Source organism: Salmo salar, unplaced genomic scaffold (genome assembly GCF_965601325.2).
Source record: "Salmo salar unplaced genomic scaffold, fSalSal1 ptg000152l, whole genome shotgun sequence".
NCBI lineage: Eukaryota > Metazoa > Chordata > Actinopteri > Salmoniformes > Salmonidae > Salmo > Salmo salar.
The window spans coordinates 264,197-285,695 of record NW_027675323.1 but is presented as its reverse complement, the minus strand read 5'-3'; the positions used below and the strand labels follow the sequence as shown (position 1 = coordinate 285,695).

General features: G+C 40.6%; 1 protein-coding gene across 1 annotated transcript; it reads right to left on the bottom strand.

Annotated features, from left to right (window-relative positions):
• Positions 1 to 13,598: 13,598 nt before the first annotated feature.
• On the bottom strand, positions 13,599 to 20,936 carry LOC145867015 (protein NLRC3-like). The gene is made up of 7 exons (XM_082971059.1): positions 20,728 to 20,936; positions 18,024 to 18,167; positions 17,351 to 17,467; positions 17,012 to 17,096; positions 16,656 to 16,884; positions 14,466 to 16,267; positions 13,599 to 14,233 (listed from the first exon to the last, which is right to left on the bottom strand). Exons 2-6 carry the CDS (start codon positions 18,149 to 18,151, stop codon positions 15,000 to 15,002), a joined length of 1,827 nt encoding a protein of 608 aa, XP_082827185.1. The 5' UTR covers positions 18,152 to 18,167; positions 20,728 to 20,936; the 3' UTR covers positions 13,599 to 14,233; positions 14,466 to 14,999.
• Positions 20,937 to 21,499: the final 563 nt, after the last annotated feature.

The following is a 21,499-nucleotide window of genomic DNA, read 5'->3' as shown; positions in this document are numbered from 1 at the left end:
ACATCACTAGCTTCTCTTTATTCAACCTGCCATCTACCCACCTGGGGACTGAGGGTTATGAGAGAACCCCCACATCACTAGCTTCTCTTTATTCAACCTGCCATCTACCCACCTGGGGACTGAGGGTTATGAGAGAACCCCCACATCACTAGCTTCTCTTTATTCAACCTGCCATCTACCCACCTGGGGACTGAGGGTTATGAGAGAACCCCCACATCACTAGCTTGCATGTTCTGCAGCCTTGTAAAGATTAGGAGGGGATGACTGGGAGGCAGGTTGGCATTTATTGTCATGAATCTTGCCCTGGAGGCAGTTCAGCAAAGTATTCCCTAGCTGGCACAGGCACAAAGTAATACAATCAGATTTTAATCCTAACCTCAACCCTAACCACACTGCTAATCCTTCCCTTAAATTAAGACCATAAAACAACATTATTTTCCACAGCGAATTCTGACTTTGCAGCTGACATATCTAGAGGAAATCGCACAGTTCTGCCTCCAGGTCAAGATTCATGCCAAACGTCAACATGAGACAGAGAGAAGCAATGTAAAAATCAATAACAAAATTGTTTCCACAATTAACATGCTTTTTCTTGTTTCAAGTATGTTTTATTATGAAAAGTACAATATAACCATGTATACTTGTACAACTATGGAGCGTATGTCCACATATAATTGTACAATTAGTTTTTCCAACATAAAAGACAAGAAATGATCACATTGGTATTTTAACGTTGTTATTGTAAGAGTTTAAATGTTTAAACAGAGGATACATCTAAAACAGGATAAAACAAGTGCAGTATGTTGTGAGAATGTTACTTTAACGTCCACTCATAACGTCACACTATAACGTCATGGGAGTCTTGTGGAAAGACTGCATGTTGTTTTGGGTGGATTGAGTGACGTCTTCATCAACATTTTGCAGAATATTCCGGTAATATTTTCACCTCTTGTCGGCTGCAGACATTCATAAGGAGTTCCAGTAGTTTATTTGCCATTTGCAGGTATTAAAAGTAATACATACATTGTAATTCCTTGTTGGAGCTCTCTCACATACAGGACAGTACATACCAGAGGAGGCTGCTGAGGGGAGGACGGCTCATAATAATGTCTGGAACAGAGTGAATGAAATGGAACACATGGAAACCACGTGTTTGATACCATTCCACTTATTCCACTCCAGCCATTACAAGCCTGTCCTCCCTAAATAAGGTCCCACCAACCTCCTGTGGTACAAACACAAACAGTAAAATATATCATAATAAATGCAAAGTGGTAAAAGATCAGAAAATATTACAAGCCTGTCACGTGTGAGTGTCCAGTGTGTGTTTGTCCATTGTGTGTGTCCAGTGTGTGTGTTTGTATGTGTGTGTCCAGAGTGTGTGTGTGTATCCAGTGTGTGTGTGTGTGTGTGTGTGTGTGTGTGTATCCAGTGTGTGTGTATCCAGTGTGTGTGTGTATCCAGTGTGTGTGTGTGTGTGTGTGTGTGTGTGTATCCAGTGTGTGTGTGTGTATCCAGTGTGTGTGTGTATCCAGTGTGTGTGTTTGTGTGTGTGTGTGTGTGTGTATCCAGTGTGTGTGTCAAGCGTGTGTGTGTCAAGCGTGTGTGTGTCAAGCGTGTGTGTGTGTGTGTCAAGCATGTGTGAGTGTGTGTCAAGCATGTGTGTGTCCAGTGTGTTTGTCCAGTTTGAGTGGGTGGCCAGCGTGTGTGTGTGTGCCTAGTGTGTGTGTCTGTGTCCAGTGTGTGTGTGTTCCAGTGTGTGTGTGTGTGTCCAGTGTGTGTATGTCCAGAGTGTGTGTTTGTTCAGTATGAGTTCAGCGTGTGTGTGTGTGTGTGTGTGTCCAGTGTCTGTGTTCAGTGTGTGTGTTGAGTGTGTGTGTGTGTTGAGTGTGTGTGTCCAGTGTGTTTGTGTGTCCAGTGTGTGTGTGTGTGTGTATCCAGTATGTGTGTGTGTGAGTCTAGTGTGTCTAGTGTGTGTCCAGTGTGTGTGTGTCCAGTGTGTGTGTGTCCATGTCCATTTTGTTTCCAGTGTGTGTGTGTCCAGTGTGTTTGTAAGTGTGTGTGTAAGTGTGTGTGTACATGTGTGTCCAGTTTGTGTCCAGTGTGTGTGTGTGTGTGTGTGCGTCCAGTGTGTGTGTGTGTGTGTGTGTGTGTGTGTGTGTGTGTGTGTGTGTGTGTGTGTGTGTGTGTGTGTGTGTATGTGTCCAGTTATTATTTCAGGGACACTGAAGAGCCAACATAATCAACCCTAAATCCTGGATAGAGGGGCTCAGTGAATGTGGAGGTGAATGTGATCAGGTGGGTCAGTGTGTCAGAGGAGGCTCTATAGAAGGACAGAGTGCCGGCTGACCAGTCCAGATACACTCCTACTCTGTGGGAGCTGGAGGAGGGGACATCTATGGTAGTGGGATTATTATTGTGCCAGGCTCTGTATCTGTTGTCAGAGCAGAACAGACACCAGGACTTGTCATTGTGTCCAAGCCAACAGTCATTAACCCCTCCTCTCCTGCTGATTCCTTTATATGTCACTCCTATAACAGCCCCCCCACTCCACTCTACCTCCCAGTAACAGCGCCCAGTCAGACCCTCTCTACACAGCACCTGTTCACAGTCCTCAAATCTCTGGGTGATCAGGATACGGCTGCTTCTCTGTCCTACATGTCACCTTTCTGTTCTCCTCAGACAGAGAGAGGCGTCTGTTTACTGTGTTTAGGTCCAGTGTGAGATCACAGACATCTGATGGATGAAACCAGACACAATATTAGAAATCATCATCATTCACATTAGAATGTTAACTCACTTTTCACTAATTCATTTAATGTAGATGTTTCTAGGTATCAAAAGGAGAAGTTAAGGTAACTTGAGACTTGTTGAATGATCATATGTTATACTGTATGGTAATATAATACACACTTATTCACAATAATTACACACACACACACTGTCATATCAAGTCTTTGTAAACGTTGGTGTCCCTGATTTCTGCTTCTGTAGAACTACAGATGATATTTAATATGACCAAGTCAGTAATGATGATGGTCTTTGACTTAACTTGAATTAAGACTTATTCTTAGTCATATTCTTCACAGCAGTCAACTTACATTTTCTAATCCCAGGTTTCATTCTGTTCTCTCCACCATGTTCCACACTGTAGCGGTAAGCAGAAAAACAGACAGTCATTGAGGGATACACCTGAACACACACACACACACACACACACACACACACACACACACACACACACACACACACACACACACACACACACACACACACACACACCCACACACACAGTCAGCATATAACTTTGTCCAAGTGGTGGTCAGAATGTTTGTCTTAACTAGCCTGAGAAGTCAAACATGTCTGATATGAACATTGACATAAACCCTCTACATACTTGAGTTTCTCCAGTCTGCAGTGTGGATCCTCCAGTCCAGCAGAGAGCAGTCTGACTCCTGAGTCTCCTGGGTGATTGTAGCTCAGGTCCAGCTCTCTCAGGTGTGAGGGGTTTGACCTCAGAGCTGAGACCAGAGAAGCACAGCCTTCCTCTGTGACTAGACAGCCTGACAGCCTGCAAAGAGTCAAATCATATTAAAATCACACTGCTATTCTTTGGTGGTGAAAATAGTGGCAGTATATTTCTTCAACATATTCAGATACATCAGTGTCCTGAAAACTTCCATATCTATACATACATTAACGTACGTTAATATAAATTACAGATTGTCAAAGTTTTGCCTGCAGATAGAAACATGTAAAATACAAATATTTGAGTAGACTGACCAGACCAGTTTAAAAGCAGTATCAGTCAAAAGACAGACAGTGAGGTATCAGATTTAGATTGTATTGAGTATACAGTCCACACCATATCTATTTTGACAGTGAAGATAACATTTTAACCTCTTACATCTAGACGTTCCGCTAGCGGAACACCTGCTCCAATATCCAATGATAGGCGTGGCGCGAATTACAAATTCCTCAAAAATACAAAAACTTCAATTTTTCAAACATATGACTATTTCACAGCATTTTAAAGACAAGACTCTCCTTTATCTAACGACACTGTCCGATTTCAAAAAGGCTTTACAGCGAAAGCAAAACATTAGATTATGTCAGCAGACTACCCAGCCAGAAATAATCAGACACCCATTTTTCAAGCTAGCATATAATGTCACAAAAACCCAGAAGACAGCTAAATGCAGCACTAACCTTTGATGATCTTCATCAGATGACATACCTAGGACATTATGTTATACAATACATGCATGTTTTGTTCAATCAAGTTCATATTTATATCAAAAAACAGCTTTTTACATTAGCATGTGACGTTCAGAACTAGCATACCCCCCGCAAACTTCCGGGAAATTTACTAACAATTTACTAAATTACTCACGATAAACGTTCACAAAAAGCATAACAATTATTTTAAGAATTATAGATACAGAACTCCTCTATGTACTCGATATGTCCGATTTTAAAATAGCTTTTTGGTGAAAGCACATTTTGCAATATTCTAAGTACATAGCCCAGCCATCACGGGCTAGCTATTTAGACACCCGGCAAGTTTAGCCTTCACCAAAATCAGATTTACTATTATAAAAGTTTGATTACCTTTTGTTGTCTTCGTCAGAATGCACTCCCAGGACTGCTACTTCAATAACAAATGTTGGTTTGGTCCCAAATAATCCATCGTTATATCCGAATAGCGGCGTTTTGTTCGTGCATTCCAGAAACTATCCGAAATGGTAAATCAGGGTCGCGCGCATGGCGCAATTCGTGACAAATAAATTCTAAATATTCCATTACCGTACTTCGAAGCATGTCAACCGCTGTTTTAAATCAATTTTTATGCAATTTATCTCGTAAAAAAAAGCGATAATATTCCGACCGGGAATCTCCTTTTCGGCAAACAGAGGAAAATTCACAAAGACGGGGGCGGCCAGGGCACGCGCCTAAGCCCACAGTCCCTTGATCGGCCACTTGAGAAAGGCGATAATGTGTTTCAGCCTGGGGCTGGGATGACGACATTCTGTTTTTTCCCGGGCTCTGAGAGCCTATGGAAGACGTAGGAAGTGTCACGTTAGAGCAGAGATCCTTTGTAAAAGATAGAGATGTCAAAGAAGTTCATGAAATGGTCAGACAGGCCACTTCCTGTAAAGGAATCTCTCAGGTTTTGACCTGCCATTTGAGTTCTGTTATACTCACAGACACCATTCAAACAGTTTTAGAAACTTTGTAGTGTTTTCTATCCAAAGGCAATAATTATATGCATATTCTAGTTACTGGGCAGGAGTAGTAACCAGATTAAATCGGGTACGTTTTTTTATCCAGCCGTGAAAATACTGCCCCCTAGCCATAACAGGTTAAATGTGGCTCTAAACTCCAACATTTTGGATTTCAGATCAAATGTTTCATATGAGGTGACAGTATATAATGTCACCTTTCATTTGAGGATATTTTCATACATATCTGTTTCACCGTTTAGAAAAATGAAAGCACTTCATGTATCTAGTCCCCCTATTTAAAGAAGTCATATGCTTTCTGACCAATTCACTCATAGTGGCTTAAAGTAGTCACAAGTTGCGTATTTGATCCGATATTCCTTGAACGCAGCGACTACATCAAGCTTGTGACTCAAACTCGTTGATTGATTTTGCAGTTTGTTTTGGTTGTGTTTTGGGTTGTGTTTTGCCCAATATTAAAATGGTGGATGGTGTAACGTCTGCTTCCAGCTCACACTCTCAAACACGTAGATCCCCCTGAACGCAGCTCACTCTCCAGATCCCAGTCACCTGAATTCTGATCACCTGTTCACACACCTGTATGTCATTATCAAACTCTATTTAGTTCAGTTCTTTGCACCCCCATCATTGTGAAGTGTTGTTTGTTTTGTGACACAAGGCTGTTCGGAGTGCTGCATTTCCCGTAATTTACTCCTCCCGTGAATGATAGTTTTTGCCTGCCTCACTAATGATGCCTTTTGCCGTTTCCCTGCCTGTACTGTTGCCTTTTTGGACCCCCTGTGTATGACCTTCTGCCTGCCCCTGGACCCAGCTACCTGCCTCCTCCTGTGGTCCTTTACAATAAACACCTGCTGAGCCCTGCGCTTGAAACCAGCTCTCTGTCTCCCATCGTGTTCATTACAGATGGTGACTGGAGTCATTTTATTTACAAGTGAGTAGATAACATGTTTCTAAACACTACTAAAAGCATCCTGATGATGCCATGATTAAGAAAAATCATGAATGAATCATGAATAATAATAATGAGTGAGAAAGTTACAGAAGCTACAACAAAACATGCTAACCTCTCACCATTACCAATAACAGAGGCTACAACAAAACATGCTAACCTCTCACCATTACCAATAACAGAGGCTACAACAAAACATGCTAACCTCTCACCATTACCAATAACAGAGGCTACAACAAAACATGCTAACCTCTCACCATTACCAATAACAGAGGCTACAACAAAACATGCTAACCTCTCACCATTACCAATAACAGAGGATACAACAAAACATGCTAACCTCTCACCATTACCAATAACAGAGGTTACAACAAAACATGCTAACCTCTCACCATTACCAATAACAGAGGATACAACAAAACATGCTAACCTCTCACCATTACCAATAACAGAGGATACAACAAAACATGCTAACCTCTCACCATTACCAATAACAGAGGCTACAACAAAACATGCTAACCTCTCACCATTACCAATATCAGAGGCTACAAAAAAACATGCTAACCTCTCACCATTACCAATAACAGAGGATACAACAAAACATGCTAACCTCTCACCATTACCAATAACAGAGGCTACAACAAAACATGCTAACCTCTCACCATTACCAATAACAGAGGCTACAACAAAACATGCTAACCTCTCACCATTACCAATAACAGAGGCTGCAACAAAACATGCTAACCTCTCACCATTACCAATTTATTTATTTATTTCACCTTTATTTAACCAGGTAGGCAAGTTGAGAACAAGTTCTCATTTACAATTGCGACCTGGACAAGATAAAGCAAAGCAGTTCGACACATAACAACACAGAGTTACACATGGAGTAAAACAAATGTAACCCTCTCACCAGGCTTGAATATGACTCTCACAATATTAACATATGTAGAGTATCTCAGCAGCATGGGATGTTAGGTGAGAAGGACATCTCCAATAAGAATTCCTATTGTAAACTATCTAGGGTTATGACAATAGGGTATTAACTTCAGATGAAATGATTATAGGTTTCTGTTATTGAATCAGGATAAACCATCCCATGCATTAAATTAAAACAATTAATGACTCCACCAAGGCAACATACATAATGTTCCATATGTGTATTAAAACATTTTCAAACACAAATACATGTTCAGACACAACATCAAAAGAAATAAAAAAAATAATAAACCCCAATGAGTCGTGCACAACCAGTGTCCAAATTAAGCACCTCACATTGTGGTTACTCACGACTTGGTAGATATTCCCTCAGCGAAGTATGGCAGTTCCATGCAGGTTTCCTCACCAAGTCCAAGGCAGCACAGCTACCCATGCAGACAGTACTCCTTAGTAACCGATATCCCCATGGCAACACGAACTCGTTAAGCTTCCCAAGCAATTATCTCCCGGTGTCACACGATGCTAGGCTAACCTCTAGCTGGCTAATACCTCCACGACGAGACGGTAGCTTCAGTCTTTACTAAGTTTTAACAAAATTATAACAACTCTTTTATTAAATAAAATATGTATTTCCCTTCATGTCTTAGTAGCTATGGGTTTTGTTGTAGTTCTGTCGTCTTCTTTTATAATTTTTCTTCACCAACCGTCCTGAGGTAAAACGTCCATCCTTTCATCAACGTCTTTTTCCCTCCCGTTAACCAGGTCAACTCCCATTGGCCACAACTTAACAAGCGACCTTATTGCTCAAAACGGAAACTTCAAAGTAAAACAAACTATTCACTTATACATTAAATAAATATTTCTTCAAAAAGCATAATGCATTAACAACATTACAGTTTAGGAGCAATTCAATCATCTTTTAAATATAAAACCAATTAATTATAACAAATAAACTCAATACTTGGTTCAAACAAGAGTATTACACAAACATACAGTCAATAATACAGTAGAAAATAAGTCTATATACAATGTGAGCAAATGAAGTGAAATAAGGGAGGTAAAGGCAAAAAAAGGCCATGGTGGCAAAGTAAATACAATATAGCAAGTAAAACACTGGAATGGTAGATATCAGTGGAAGAAAGTGCAAAGTAGAAATAATGGGGTGCAAAGGAGCTAAATAAATAAATACAGTAGGGGAAGAAGTAGTTGGGCTAAATTATAGATGGGCTATGTACAGGTGCAGTAATCTGTGAGCTGCTCTGACAGCTGGTGCTTAAAGCTAGTGAGGGAGATAAGTGTTTTGAGTTTTAGAGATTTTTGTAGTTCGTTCCAATCATTGGCAGCAGAGAACTGGAAGAAGAGGCGGCCGAAGGAGGAATTGGCTTTGGGGGTGACCAGGGAGATATACCTGCTGGAGCGCGTGCTACAGGTGGGTGCTGCTATGGTGACCAGTGAGCGGAGATAAGGGGGGACTTTACCTAGCAGGGTCTTGTAGATGACCTGGAGCCAGTGGGTTTAGCAACGAGTATGAAGCGAGGGCCAGACAACGAGAGCGTACAGGTCGCAGTGGTGGGTAGTACAGTGGGGGAAAAAAGTATTTGATCCCCTGCTGATTTTGTACGTTTGCCCACTGACAAAGAAATGATCAGTCTATAATTTTAATGGTAGGTTTATTTGAACAGTGAGAGACAGAATAACAGCAAAAAAATCAAGAAAAACGCATGTCAAAAATGTTATACAATTATTTGCATTTTAATGAGGGAAATGAGTATTTGACCCCTCTGCAAAACATGACTTATTACTTGGTGGCAAAACCCTTTCTTGTAGTTGGCCACCAGGTTTGCACACATCTCGGGAGGGATTTTGTCCCACTCCTCTTTGCAGATCTTCTCCAAGTCATTAAGGTTTCGAGGCTGACGTTTGGCAACTCGAACCTTCAGCTCCCTCCACAGATTTTCTATGGGATTAAGGTCTGGAGACTGGCTAGGCCACTCCAGGACCTTAATGTGCTTCTTCTTGAGCCACTCCTTTGTTGCCTTGGCCGTGTGTTTTGGGTCATTGTCATGCTGGAATACCCATCCACAACCCATTTTCAATGCCCTGGCTGAGGGAAGGAGGTTCTCACCCAAGATTTGACGTTACATGGCCCCGTCTATTGTCCCTTTGATGCAGTGAAGTTGTCCTGTCCCCTTAGCAGAAAAACACCCCCAAAGCATAATGTTTCCACCTCCATGTTTGACGGTGGAGATGGTGTTCTTGGGGTCATAGGCAGCAATCCTCCTCCTCCAAACACTGCGAGTTGAGTTGATGTCAAAGAGCTCCATTTTGGTCTCATCTGACCACAACATTTTCACCAGTTGTCCTCTGAATCATTCAGATGTTCATTGGCAAACTTCAGACGGGCATGTATATGTGCTTTCTTGAGCAGGGGGACCTTGCGGGCGCTGCAGGATTTCCGTCCTAGTGTGTTACCAATTGTTTTCTTGGTGACTGTGGTCCCAGCTGCCTTAAGATCATTGACAAGATCCTCCCGTGGAGTTCTGGGCTGATTCCTCACCGTTCTCATGATCATTGCAACTCCACGAGGTGAGATCTTGCATGGAGCCCCAGGCCGAGGGATATTGAAAGTTCTTTTGTGTTTCTTCCATTTGCGAATAATCGCACCAAATGTTGTCACCTTCTCACCAAGCTGCTTGGCGATGGTCGTGTAGCCCATTCCAGCCTTGTGTAGGTCTACAATCTTGTCCCTGACATCCTTGGAGAGCTCTTTGGTCTTGGCCATGGTGGAGAGTTTGGAATCTGATTGATTGATTGCTTCTGTGGACAGGTGTCTTTTTTAAGTTGCGGTTAGGAGCACTCCCTTTAAGAGTGTGCTCCTAATCTCAGCTCGTTACCTGTATAAAAGACACCTGGGAGCCAGAAATCTGTCGTGTCATTGGGGTACCATTAAACTTAAGACATGTTTATCAATTAACTCCCTGTAATTATTATCACACGATTAAACTGATTAATCGTTTAATTGTAATTAACTCGGAGATCGAGGCACCAAGGAGAATATTCAGATTACAAAGCTATAATTTTCCTAATATAACTTTCCTCTACTATAATATTATAGTATAGGCCGATTATCTTCTGGTTTAAATGGTGTATTTTACCTCGAGTCCAGTCTCATTCCAAACATCGTAAATTGTTGTATCTGCACGAACCCAGTCTTTACTAAAATCATCCATACATCAATTGTCTTAAAATCATTTATTTACTACACTAAGTAATTAACAGAAAACATACAAACAGTAATTATCGTCACAAAGGATTGGTATAGTAATGTGCCCTAATGGCTAACAGGCATGGCTGGTCTGTTAGACAATGGGTCATAAACGGTCAGCTGAGAATGTACACAGAGTTCATTAATATTAACAATTGACAATTGAAGGCTCACTCATTCGGGAACAATTGCAATCAATATATATTTACGCTCATGTGTCGTCGTCGGGATCCTTGTTCGAGCGTCGTTCTGTGGAGAGTTTTGTCTCTCTCTCTCTCTCTCGGTTAGAATGGATCTTTCAAAGCGACATTCATTAATGTTGTTATAGAATGGATGTTTCGTTGGTCTTCGCGTTCAATGATATAATTTACTTAGCTGCAGACTAATAATTAATATCAAAGACTTGTTCTTATTCTGTCGGTATCAATAGTCTAAAAGTTAACCACATGGTATGGTTCACTTTCAGTAAAGGAATTGGATGGTAAAACCTATTGGCCATGGAGTGGAGGCCTGGTCTGAAGAAATGTAAATCAGGGTGGGTTTTATAGTGACCCTTGAACAGGCTTGTGAAATGACGCCTGGTCTTGTCTGTGTCCCTTGGGGGGCGTGTCGATGGCTGAGTGAAGCTTGGTACAGAAATCCAATTCTATCACATTAACATCAGTACATAGCATCTCAATGTATTACAAATAGCTTTATCCTTATTAATACATTTTATACAACCATTATGATGCAAGTCTTAACCTGTTAGGGCTAGGGGGCAGCATTGACACGGCTGGATAAAAAACATACCCGATTTAATCTGGTTACCACTCCTACTCAGTAACTAGAATATGCATATACTTATTACATATGGATAGAAAACACCCTAAATTTTCTAAAACTGTTTGAATGGTGTCTGTGAGTATAACAGAACTCAAATGGCAGGTCAAAACCTGAGAGATTCCTTTACAGGAAGTGGCCTGTCTGACCATTTGTTGAACTTCTTTTCCATCTCTATCATTTACTAAGGATCTCTGCTCTAACGTGACACTTCCCACGTCGTCCATAGGCGCTCAGAGCCCGGGAAAAAACAGAATGTCGTCATTCCAGCCCCAGGCTGAAACACATTATCGCCTTTCTCAAGTGGCCGATCAAGAGACACTAGCTTATGCGCGTGACCCCGACCGCCCCCGCCTTTGGGATTTTTTCCTCTGTTTGCCGAAAAGGAGATTCCCTGTCGGAATATTATCGCTTTTCTACGAGAAAAATGTCGTAAAAATTGATTTTAAACAGCGGTTGACATGCTTCGAAGTACGGTAATGGAATACTTAGAATTTTATTGTCACGAATTGCGCCAAGCGCGTGACACTTCTTTACTATTTCGGATAGTGTCTGGAACGCACGAACAAAACGCCGCTATTCGGATATAACGATGGATTATTTTGGACCAAACCAACATTTGTTATTGAAGTAGCTGTCCTGGGTGTGTATTCTGACGAAGACAACAAAAGGTAATGAAATTTTTATAATAGTAAATATGATTATGGTGAGTGCTAAACTTGCCGGGTGTCTAAATAGCGAGCCCGTGATGCCTGGGCTATGTACTTAGAATATTGCAAAATGTGCTTTCACCAAAAAGCTATTTTAAAATCGGACATATCGAGTGCATAGAGGAGGTCTGTATCTATAATTCTTAAAATAATTGTTATGCTTTTTGTGAACGTTTATCGTGAGTAATTTAGTAAAATGTTAGCGAATTCCCCGGAAGTTTGCGGGGGGTATGCTAGTTCTGAACGTCACATGCTAATGTAAAAAGCTGGTTTTTGATATAAATATGAACTTGATTGAACAAAACATGCATGTATTGTATAACATAATGTCCTAGGGTTGTCATCTGATGAAGATCATCAAAGGTGAGTGCTGCATTTAGCTGTCTTCTGGGTTTTGGTGACATTATATGCTGGCTTGAAAAATGGGTGTCTGATTATTTCTGGCTTGGTACTCTGCTGACATAATCTAATGTTTTGCTTTCGTTGTAAAGCCTTTTTGAAATCGGACAGTGTGGTTAGATTAACGAGAGTCTTGTCTTTAAATAGCTGTAAAATAGTCATATGTTTGAGAAATTGAAGTAATAGGATTTTTAAGGTTTTGAAAATCGCGCCACAGGCTGCCAGTGGCTGTTACGTAGGTGGGACGAATTCGTCCCGCCTAGCCCAGAGAGGTTAAGCTGAGGCTATTATATAAACAGTTTTATGGTAATATGGCTATATTGTCTCTTCTGAGTATCACAAAATTGTACCAAGCGGACCAGTTCGTAGCTGGATTCTTCACCAATCTTCCATACCTTCTCCAGAACACAAATGTCGCTTGGCTCCCCAATTCTGTGAGTTGGAAGAATTTCCTGTGTCTCTCTATGGGCCATGTGGCCAGAGACTCCTCTTAGAGTTTTTACAACCCTTTCACACAGGGCCTGGGTGGTTGGGAAGGTAGGTTGGGGGATGGTACAAAGGGGAGGGGGTCAACTGTCCTTCCTGTACCCAAAGAGGCCAACGTCATGACAAATCTTTGTGATTGAGACAAAACGGATGGCACTGTGATAGACTGCATCTAATTTATTGAGTAGGGTATTGGAGGCTATTTTGTAAATGACATCGCCGAAGTCGAGGATCGGTAGGATGGTCAGTTTTATAAGGGTATGTTTGCAGCATGAGTGAAGGATGCTATGTTGCGAAATAGGAAGCCAATTCTAGATTTAATTTTGGATTGGAGATGTTTAATATAAGTCTGGAAGGAGAGTTTACAGTCTAACCAGACACCTAGGTATTTGTAGTTGTCCACATATTCTAAGTCAGAACCGTCCAGAGTAGTGATGCTGGACAGGCGGGCAGGTGCAGGCAGCGATCGGTTGAAGAGCATGCATTTAGTTTTACTTGTATTTAAGAGCAGTTGGAGGCCACGGAAGGAGAGCTGTATGGCATTGAAGCTCGTCTAGAGGTTAGTTAACACAGTGTCCAAAGAAGGGCCAGAAGTATACAGAATAACACCAATAACAGAGGGGGTCTGATCTTTGTGCCTCTGTAAATTTCTCATTCATCATCATTAATGATTCATTCCTGATTATTCATAATCATGGTAGCATCCACATGAATGTAGAAGTGTTCAGAAACATGTTCTATTCTTACTGACAATACAAGTGAAATGACTCCAAAATGACAGGACATTATTCACCATTCAGTTTCTATTAGGAAAAACATCATCCAAAACACAACCAAGACAAACTGCAAATGAATTCAACAGGTTTGTAGAATCACAATTGATGTAATCACTGCAGGCATGGATCATGGGACTAAATACTAAACTTATGAAAACTTTAATACAATATAAGTGAATTTGTCCGAATATGTACAACTTTTTCAAATGGGAGAACTAAATACATAAAGTGCTTTCCTTAACAGTAACACAGCTATGTATGAAAATACCCTCAAATAAAAGGTGACATTCTGTACTGTCACCTGATATGAAACATTCTATCTCAAATCCAAAATGCTGGATCATAGCACCACATTTAAAACTGTAAGCTTCACTGTCCAAACACATATGGTGTGGACTATGTGTGCCTGGTAAACACATGTGGATCTGGTGAACAGTTATCACTTGTTGACCAACTACAGGAATACTGACCTCAGCGTCTCCAGTTTACAGTGTGGATCCTCCAGTCCAGCAGAGAGCAGCTTCACTCCTGAATCCTTCAGGTCATTGTTACTCAGGTCCAGCTCTCTCAGGTGTGAGGGGTTTGACTTCAGAGCTGAGACCAGAGAAGCACAGCCTTTCTTTGTGACTCCACAGCCTGACAGCCTGCAACGAGATCATCATGACTTCACAAACACACTGGTAATTTAACACCAGTAGTGTAGAAGGACAAGGGTAGATGCATTTGGTTCATATTCCCAAACAACACATAGATTCATCTTCCATCAATGCATTTATTCAATATGTTTTTCAATATACATATTATAATACATATTTTTCTCCAAACATAATATTTCTTCCTGATGAATACTTCTTATATGTCATTTTATTTACTCACAGAGCAGCTCTGGAGGCTTTGACCACTGGCAGCAGCCTCAGAAGAGTTTCCTCTGATCTGGAGAATTTCTTCAGGTCAAACACATCCAGCTCCTTTTCTGAAGTCAGCAATACAAAGGCCAGAGCTGACCACTGTGCAGGTGACAGGTTGGGTTCTGAGAGACTTCCTGATCTCAGGTAGCTTTGGATCTCCTCCACTAGAGAATGGTCATTCAGTTCATTCAGACAGTGGAACAGATTGATACTCCTCTCTGGGGAGGGATTCTCCCTGATCTTCTCCTTGATGTACTTGACTGTTTCTTCATGGCTCTGTGAGCTGCTTCTTGTCTTTGTCAGTAGACCTCGTAAGTGCTTCTGATTGGATTCCAGTGAGAGGCCCAGAAGGAAGCGGAGGAACAGGTCCAGGTTTCCTGTCTCACTTTGTAAGGCTTTATCCAGGGCACTCTTGTAGACAGTAACTTCAGTAACTTCAGGCTTGTCTCTGAACAGCGAGAAAACGTATCTGACCATTGATTGAGGTTCATCCATTAGATTCTCATTGTTGTTGATGAATGAACACATATACAGCAGCCAGAAACTCCTGAATGCTCAGATGAACAAAGCAGTACACCTTGTTCTGGTACAGCCCACATTCCTCTTTAAAGAGCTGTGTGCACAATCCTGAGTACACTGAGGCTTCATTGACATCAATGCCAGCCTCTTTCAGGTCTTTTTCATAGAAAATCAGATTGCCCTTCACTAGCTGTTGAAAAGCCAGTTTTCCCAGTGACAGAATGCTCTCTTTATTCCAGTGTGGACCTGTCTCTTCTTTCCCAAGATACTTTTCATTCTTCTGTTTGGTATGAAACACCACAAGGTGTGTGTACATCTCAGTCAGAGTCTTGGGCATCTCTTCTCTCTTATGTTCCAGCATGTGTTCGAGGACTGTTGCAGAAATCCAACAGAAGACTGGAATGTGGCACATGATGTGGAGGCTCCTTGATGTCTTTATGTGTGAGATGATTCTGCTGGCCAGGTCCTCATCACTGAATCTCTTCCTGAAGTACTCCTCCTTCTGTGGGTCATTGAACCCTCGTACCTCTGTCACCTGGTCAACACACCCTGAAGGGATCTTATTGGCTGCTGCAGGTCGGGTCGTTATCCAGAGGAGAGCAGAGGGAAGCAGATTTCCCTTGATGAGATTTGTCAGCAGAACATCCACTGAGGTTGACTCTGTGACGTCACAACAGATCTTGTTCTTCTGGAAGTCTAGGGGCAGTCGGCACTCATCCAGACCATCAAAGACGAACAGAACTTTGTACTTGTCGTAGTTGGAGATTCTTGATTGTTTTGTTTCCATTGAGAAGTGATTGAGAAGTTCAATCAAAGTGTTTTTGTCCCCTTTCATCAAATTCAGCTCCCGAAAAGGGAATGAAAATACAAATTGGACATCCTGATTTGCTTTTCCTTCAGCCCAGTCCAGAATGAACTTCTGCACAGAGACTGTTTTTCCAATGCCAGCGACTCCCTTTGTCAGCACAGTTCTGATAAGTTTGTCTTGTCCAGTTAAGGGTTTGAAGATGTCGTTACATTTGATTGCAGACTCTGGTCTTGCTTGTTTCCTGGTTGTTGTCTCAATCTGTCTCAGCTCATGTTCATTATTGACCTCTCCTGTTCCTCCCTCTGTGATGTAGAGCTCTGTGTAGATCTTATTGAGAAGTGTTGGGTTTCCTTGTTTAGCGATCCCCTCAAATACACATTGAAACTTGTTCTTTAGATTAGATTTGAGTTCACGTTGGCAAATCTCAGCAAGCTCATCTGAATCTAGAAATAACACAGAGGATATTAATATTACGTCTGTTTTAATGCCTACAGTATTGTAGGACTGTTATAACATTTTAAATTATAATCATTTATTCTCTTAACTGAATGTATAACTGTGTAAATGTTTTCATAATGCATTACAGACTGGTGTGACTGATTATATTATTATTGGTATTATTGATGGTATTATTAATGTTGTCTCTCTCTCTCTCACTCTCTAAATTAATCAACACAACATATCCCTTCTGCTACTTGATGAGGCCACTAGGTGTTGTGTTAATTAAGGCTGCTACAATATCATTGAGTTACACAGCTACTTTAGCTGTACTTTAGCTACAGCTTTTAAATGTTATAAAACAGCATTCAACATGATGCAGACAGATCTTACATTTCTCCAGTGTGTCAGCAAGCTCCTTCTGGTTCATTTTCCTCAGGACGTGCAGTGTGATCTTCAGAGCCCCCTCTCTGGCACTGCTCTCCTGCTTCTCATCTTCAGCATCCACCACTTCCTCATCCTGCTTCTGACTCTCAAAGCCTTCTGGGAGTTCTGGACTAAGAATCCTCTTGAACATCTTCAGCTCGTTCTTCACAAATGTCATCATTTTCTCTTCAAGCAACTAAAATAAATCCAGTAAATAAGTTAAGCAAGAGAAGAAATGCTTTCTCATTAACACATTAATGAATGATTGAAAGAAACTTTACTTGAGGTCAACAAAAACAAATGTTCATAACAGGACCACATACACTGAATATAGAGTCCAGGTCTGTTTGATGACTCTGGGAAGACTGACCACTGAGAATCTCTGACTCGGATCTCTCCTGTTGGTTTCTGTGGACAAAACATGAGATTACAGTACACACACACACACACACACACACACACACACACACACACACACACACACACACACACACACACACACACACACACACACACACACTGTTTTAGGACTATGAAAATGGACTAAAGGGTTAGCCTATGGATTATGAAAACAACCAAAAGAAATGTGAAAATGGGAGAGGAGAAATGACTAGAGACAGTGTTGTTTAACTCACTGACCATGACCCATGAGTTCTTCTTACCTTTGTTCAGTAGAAAAGTCTCCCTCTCTAAAGTTTATAGGTTCAAAAATAGACCAGTCACTCTTCATGGACACACAGCTGGGAACAGGGGAGGCTGGTCTCTCCTGCTTGATTGGACTTCAACACAACAGAGACAAACATTACATCTCTCATCTACTCTGATCTCAGATGGGAAACATAAGAAGAGTTCCAAAACGCAACATATCACTTTACAGAAATGAGCTTTTATTGTTTAAAGAAATTATGTATTAATTATTACATCTCTCACAGACAAGGATTTGTTTAAAATCTATCACTTGATGGTTTCATTTCAGAGAGACAAAAATCATGTTTTTTTTATGCAAAATGCTATATATCTCCCTCACTCTCAAATGTGACCGACCGGCTCAATTTGGTAATTAACTAAATAACTACATATATAGTGATTTTGGTTTATGTCAGTTTAATTGTTTGTTATGGTATAAGTTGTTATTTTATGATTGTAAGTGATACAATTAACTAGTAATTCTCAGTAATTACTACCCCTGCAGTACCTCCACAGACCCCGGATTGAGAACCCCTGATTTAGCAGATGCTCTTATCCAGAGAGATTTACAGTAAGTGCATTCACCTTAAGATAGCTATTTATTTAGGAAATAAACTTAATCAATTATTAATAAAATTGACATCTTACCTCTTAGCTTTGGTGTCATGTCCCCCAGAGAGATTCATTTTAGAGGCAGGGCCCCCCTCCTCTCTCTCCCCAGAGAGACTCATTTTAGAGGAAGGGCCCCCCTCCTCTCTCTCCCCAGAGAGACTCATTTTAGAGCACTGACCCCTGTAAACAGACATCCAGCATGTTGGTTGTGGTTAACACAGTGACAACTAAACAGAGATCCAGCATGTTGGTTGTGGTTAACACAGTGACAACTAAACATTTTACATTTACATTTTAGTCATTTAGCAGACGCTCTTATCCAGAGCAACTTACAGTAGAGTGCATACATTTTATTACATTTTAAATACTGAGATCCAACATGTTGGTTAACACAGTGACAACTAAACATTGATCTAACATGTTGGTTGTGGTTAACACAGTGACAACTAAACAGAGATCCAGCATGTTGGTTGTGGTTAACACAGTGACAACTAAACAGAGATCCAACATGTTGGTTGTGGTTAACACAGTGACAACTAAACAGAGATCCAGCATGTTGATTGTGGTTAACACAGTGACAACTAAACAGAGATCCAGCATGTTGGTTGTGGTTAACACAGTGACAACTAAACAGAGATCCAACATGTTGGTTGTGGTTAACACAGGGACAACTAAACAGAGATCCAGCATGTTGGTTGTGGTTAACACAGTGACAACTAAACAGAGATCCAGCATGTTGGTTGTGGTTAACACAGTGACAACTAAACAGAGATCCAGCATGTTGGTTGTGGTTAACACAGTGACAACTAAACAGAGATCCAACATGTTGGTTAACACAGTAACAACTAAACAGAGATCCAGCATGTTGGTTGTGATTAACACAGTGACAACTAAACAGAGATCCAGCATGTTGGTTGTGGTTAACACAGTGACAACTAAACAGAGATCCAGCATGTTGGTTGTGGTTAACACAGTGACAACTAAACAGAGATCCAGCATGTTGGTTGTGGTTAACACAGTGACAACTAAACAGAGATCCAGCATGTTGGTTGTGGTCAACACAGTGACAACTAAACAGAGATCCAGCATGTTGGTTGTGGTTAACACAGTGACAACTAAACAGAGATCCAGCATGTTGGTTGTGGTCAACACAGTGACAACTAAACAGAGATCCAGCATGTTGGTTGTGGTTAACACTGTGACAACTAAACAGAGATCCAGCATGTTGGTTGTGGTTAACACAGTGACAACTAAACAGAGATCCAGCATGTTGGTTGTGGTTAACACAGTGACAACTAAACAGAGATCCAGCATGTTGGTTGTGGTTAACACAGTGACAACTAAACAGAGATCCAGCATGTTGGTTGTGGTTAACACAGTGACAACTAAACAGAGATCCAGCATGTTGGTTGTGGTTAACACAGTGACAACTAAACAGAGATCCAGCATGTTGGTTGTGGTTAACACAGTAACAACTAAACAGAGATCCAACATGTTGGTTAACACAGTAACAACTAAACAGAGATCCAGCATGTTGGTTGTGGTTAACACAGTGACAACTAAACAGAGATCCAGCATGTTGGTTGTGGTTAACACAGTGACAACTAAACAGAGATCCAGCATGTTGGTTGTGGTTAACACAGTGACAACTAAACAGAGATCCAGCATGTTGGTTGTGGTTAACACAGTAACAACTAAACAGAGATCCAGCATGTTGGTTAACACAGTGACTACTAAACAGAGATCCAGCATGTTGGTTGTGGTTAACACAGTGACAACTAAACAGAGATCCAACATGTTGGTTGTGGTCAACAGTGACAACTAAACAGAGATCCAGCATGTTGGTTGTGGTTAACACAGTGACAACTAAACAGAGATCCAGCATGTTGGTTGTGGTTAACACTGTGACAACTAAACAGAGATCCAGCATGTTGGTTGTGGTTAACACAGTGACAACTAAACAGAGATCCAGCATGCTGGTTGTGGTTAACACAGTAACAACTAAACAGAGATCCAGCATGTTGGTTGTGGTTAACACAGTAACAACTAAACAGAGATCCAACATGTTGGTTGTGGTTAACACAGTGACAACTAATTATTGAATGTCAATTGTTGTATTTTATTCATTATCTCTTAGAAATAAAACATTTCCTAACAGACACATCCCAACAGTCAGGTGATTTAATGCATCACATGAACATGTAGTCGTGACTGATATTTTTCACCTTTTCTCCATGTAGTTTAATTAATAATAATAATAATAATAACAACAATATAATATTAATAAGTCACTTTCTCTTTTAATAATTTCTCTCATTCTAGTGTGTTGCTTTGTTTAACAGGTATGATATTATTATGCTGTTACTGAATTCAGTTCATAATAACAATGTTAAGAAAAGTATGTTCAGTAGTTTCAAACCAAATTACACAGGAAAGAGGAGCTCATTGTAAGTTTAGAAAACAAATTTTACGATATTTTGAAAGACGATTTACAACTTATACATAAAAATATACAAATTATAAAATAACCACAATATATGAATATATGAACAATATGTTTTTGAATTTGACTTGCCTACGCCCAGTTAGCGCCATTTTGTATGATTGAACTGTCACATAACTGTCCCAGGTGAAATGGACTGTTAGATCTGAGTGTTTTACAGTCATTCACTATACTAAAATAACACCATACATTTAATTTCTCTACACACTTTACAATAATCACTGGGAAGATTCTTACCTTGTAGCCTGAATTCACAACCAGAACATGTCAAGTCATTGAGATATTTTCCGTTGTGCTGAGAGAGCAGCTTCCTGATAACAAGTGGCTCTGTATCTATGTTCTAGGTACAGTTGATCTTTGGATGCAATAATATCTGGTCAAAGTCTAGTGACACAACACCATAGTATATCATAAACATAACAGCAGTTGGCCAGAAAAGGCCATGACATACTATAAAACAGGGTTTGTCAACTAGATTTGGCTTCGGGTGTCACGGTTGTCATAGAGAGGAGCGGACCAAAGTGCAGAGTGATTATCGTTCCACATATTTTATTGAACTGTGAAACTATGCAATACATACACATAAACTAAAGAACAAAAAAAACAACAAACCGTGATGCAGAGGTGAAACATACACTACTCAAAAACAATCTCCCACAAACCCAGGTGGGAAAAACACCTACTTAAGTATGATCTCCAATTAGAGTCAACGATGACCAGCTGCCTCTAATTGGAGATCATCCCAAACAAAACCCAACATAGAAATACAAAACTAGAAAACAACATAGAAAAACTAAACTAGAAAAAACCCCTGTCACGCCCTGACCTACTCTACCATAGAAAATAACAGCTTTCTCTGGTCAGGACGTGACATCGGGATAATTTTTTTCTGAGTTAAAGTGGGCGGGCCAGAACATAATTAGCGTATAATATTAGCACAATTAATAGGCCTACACTACAAATTGAACAACATGTTTAACACATTTGATTAGTACATAGTACATTCAGT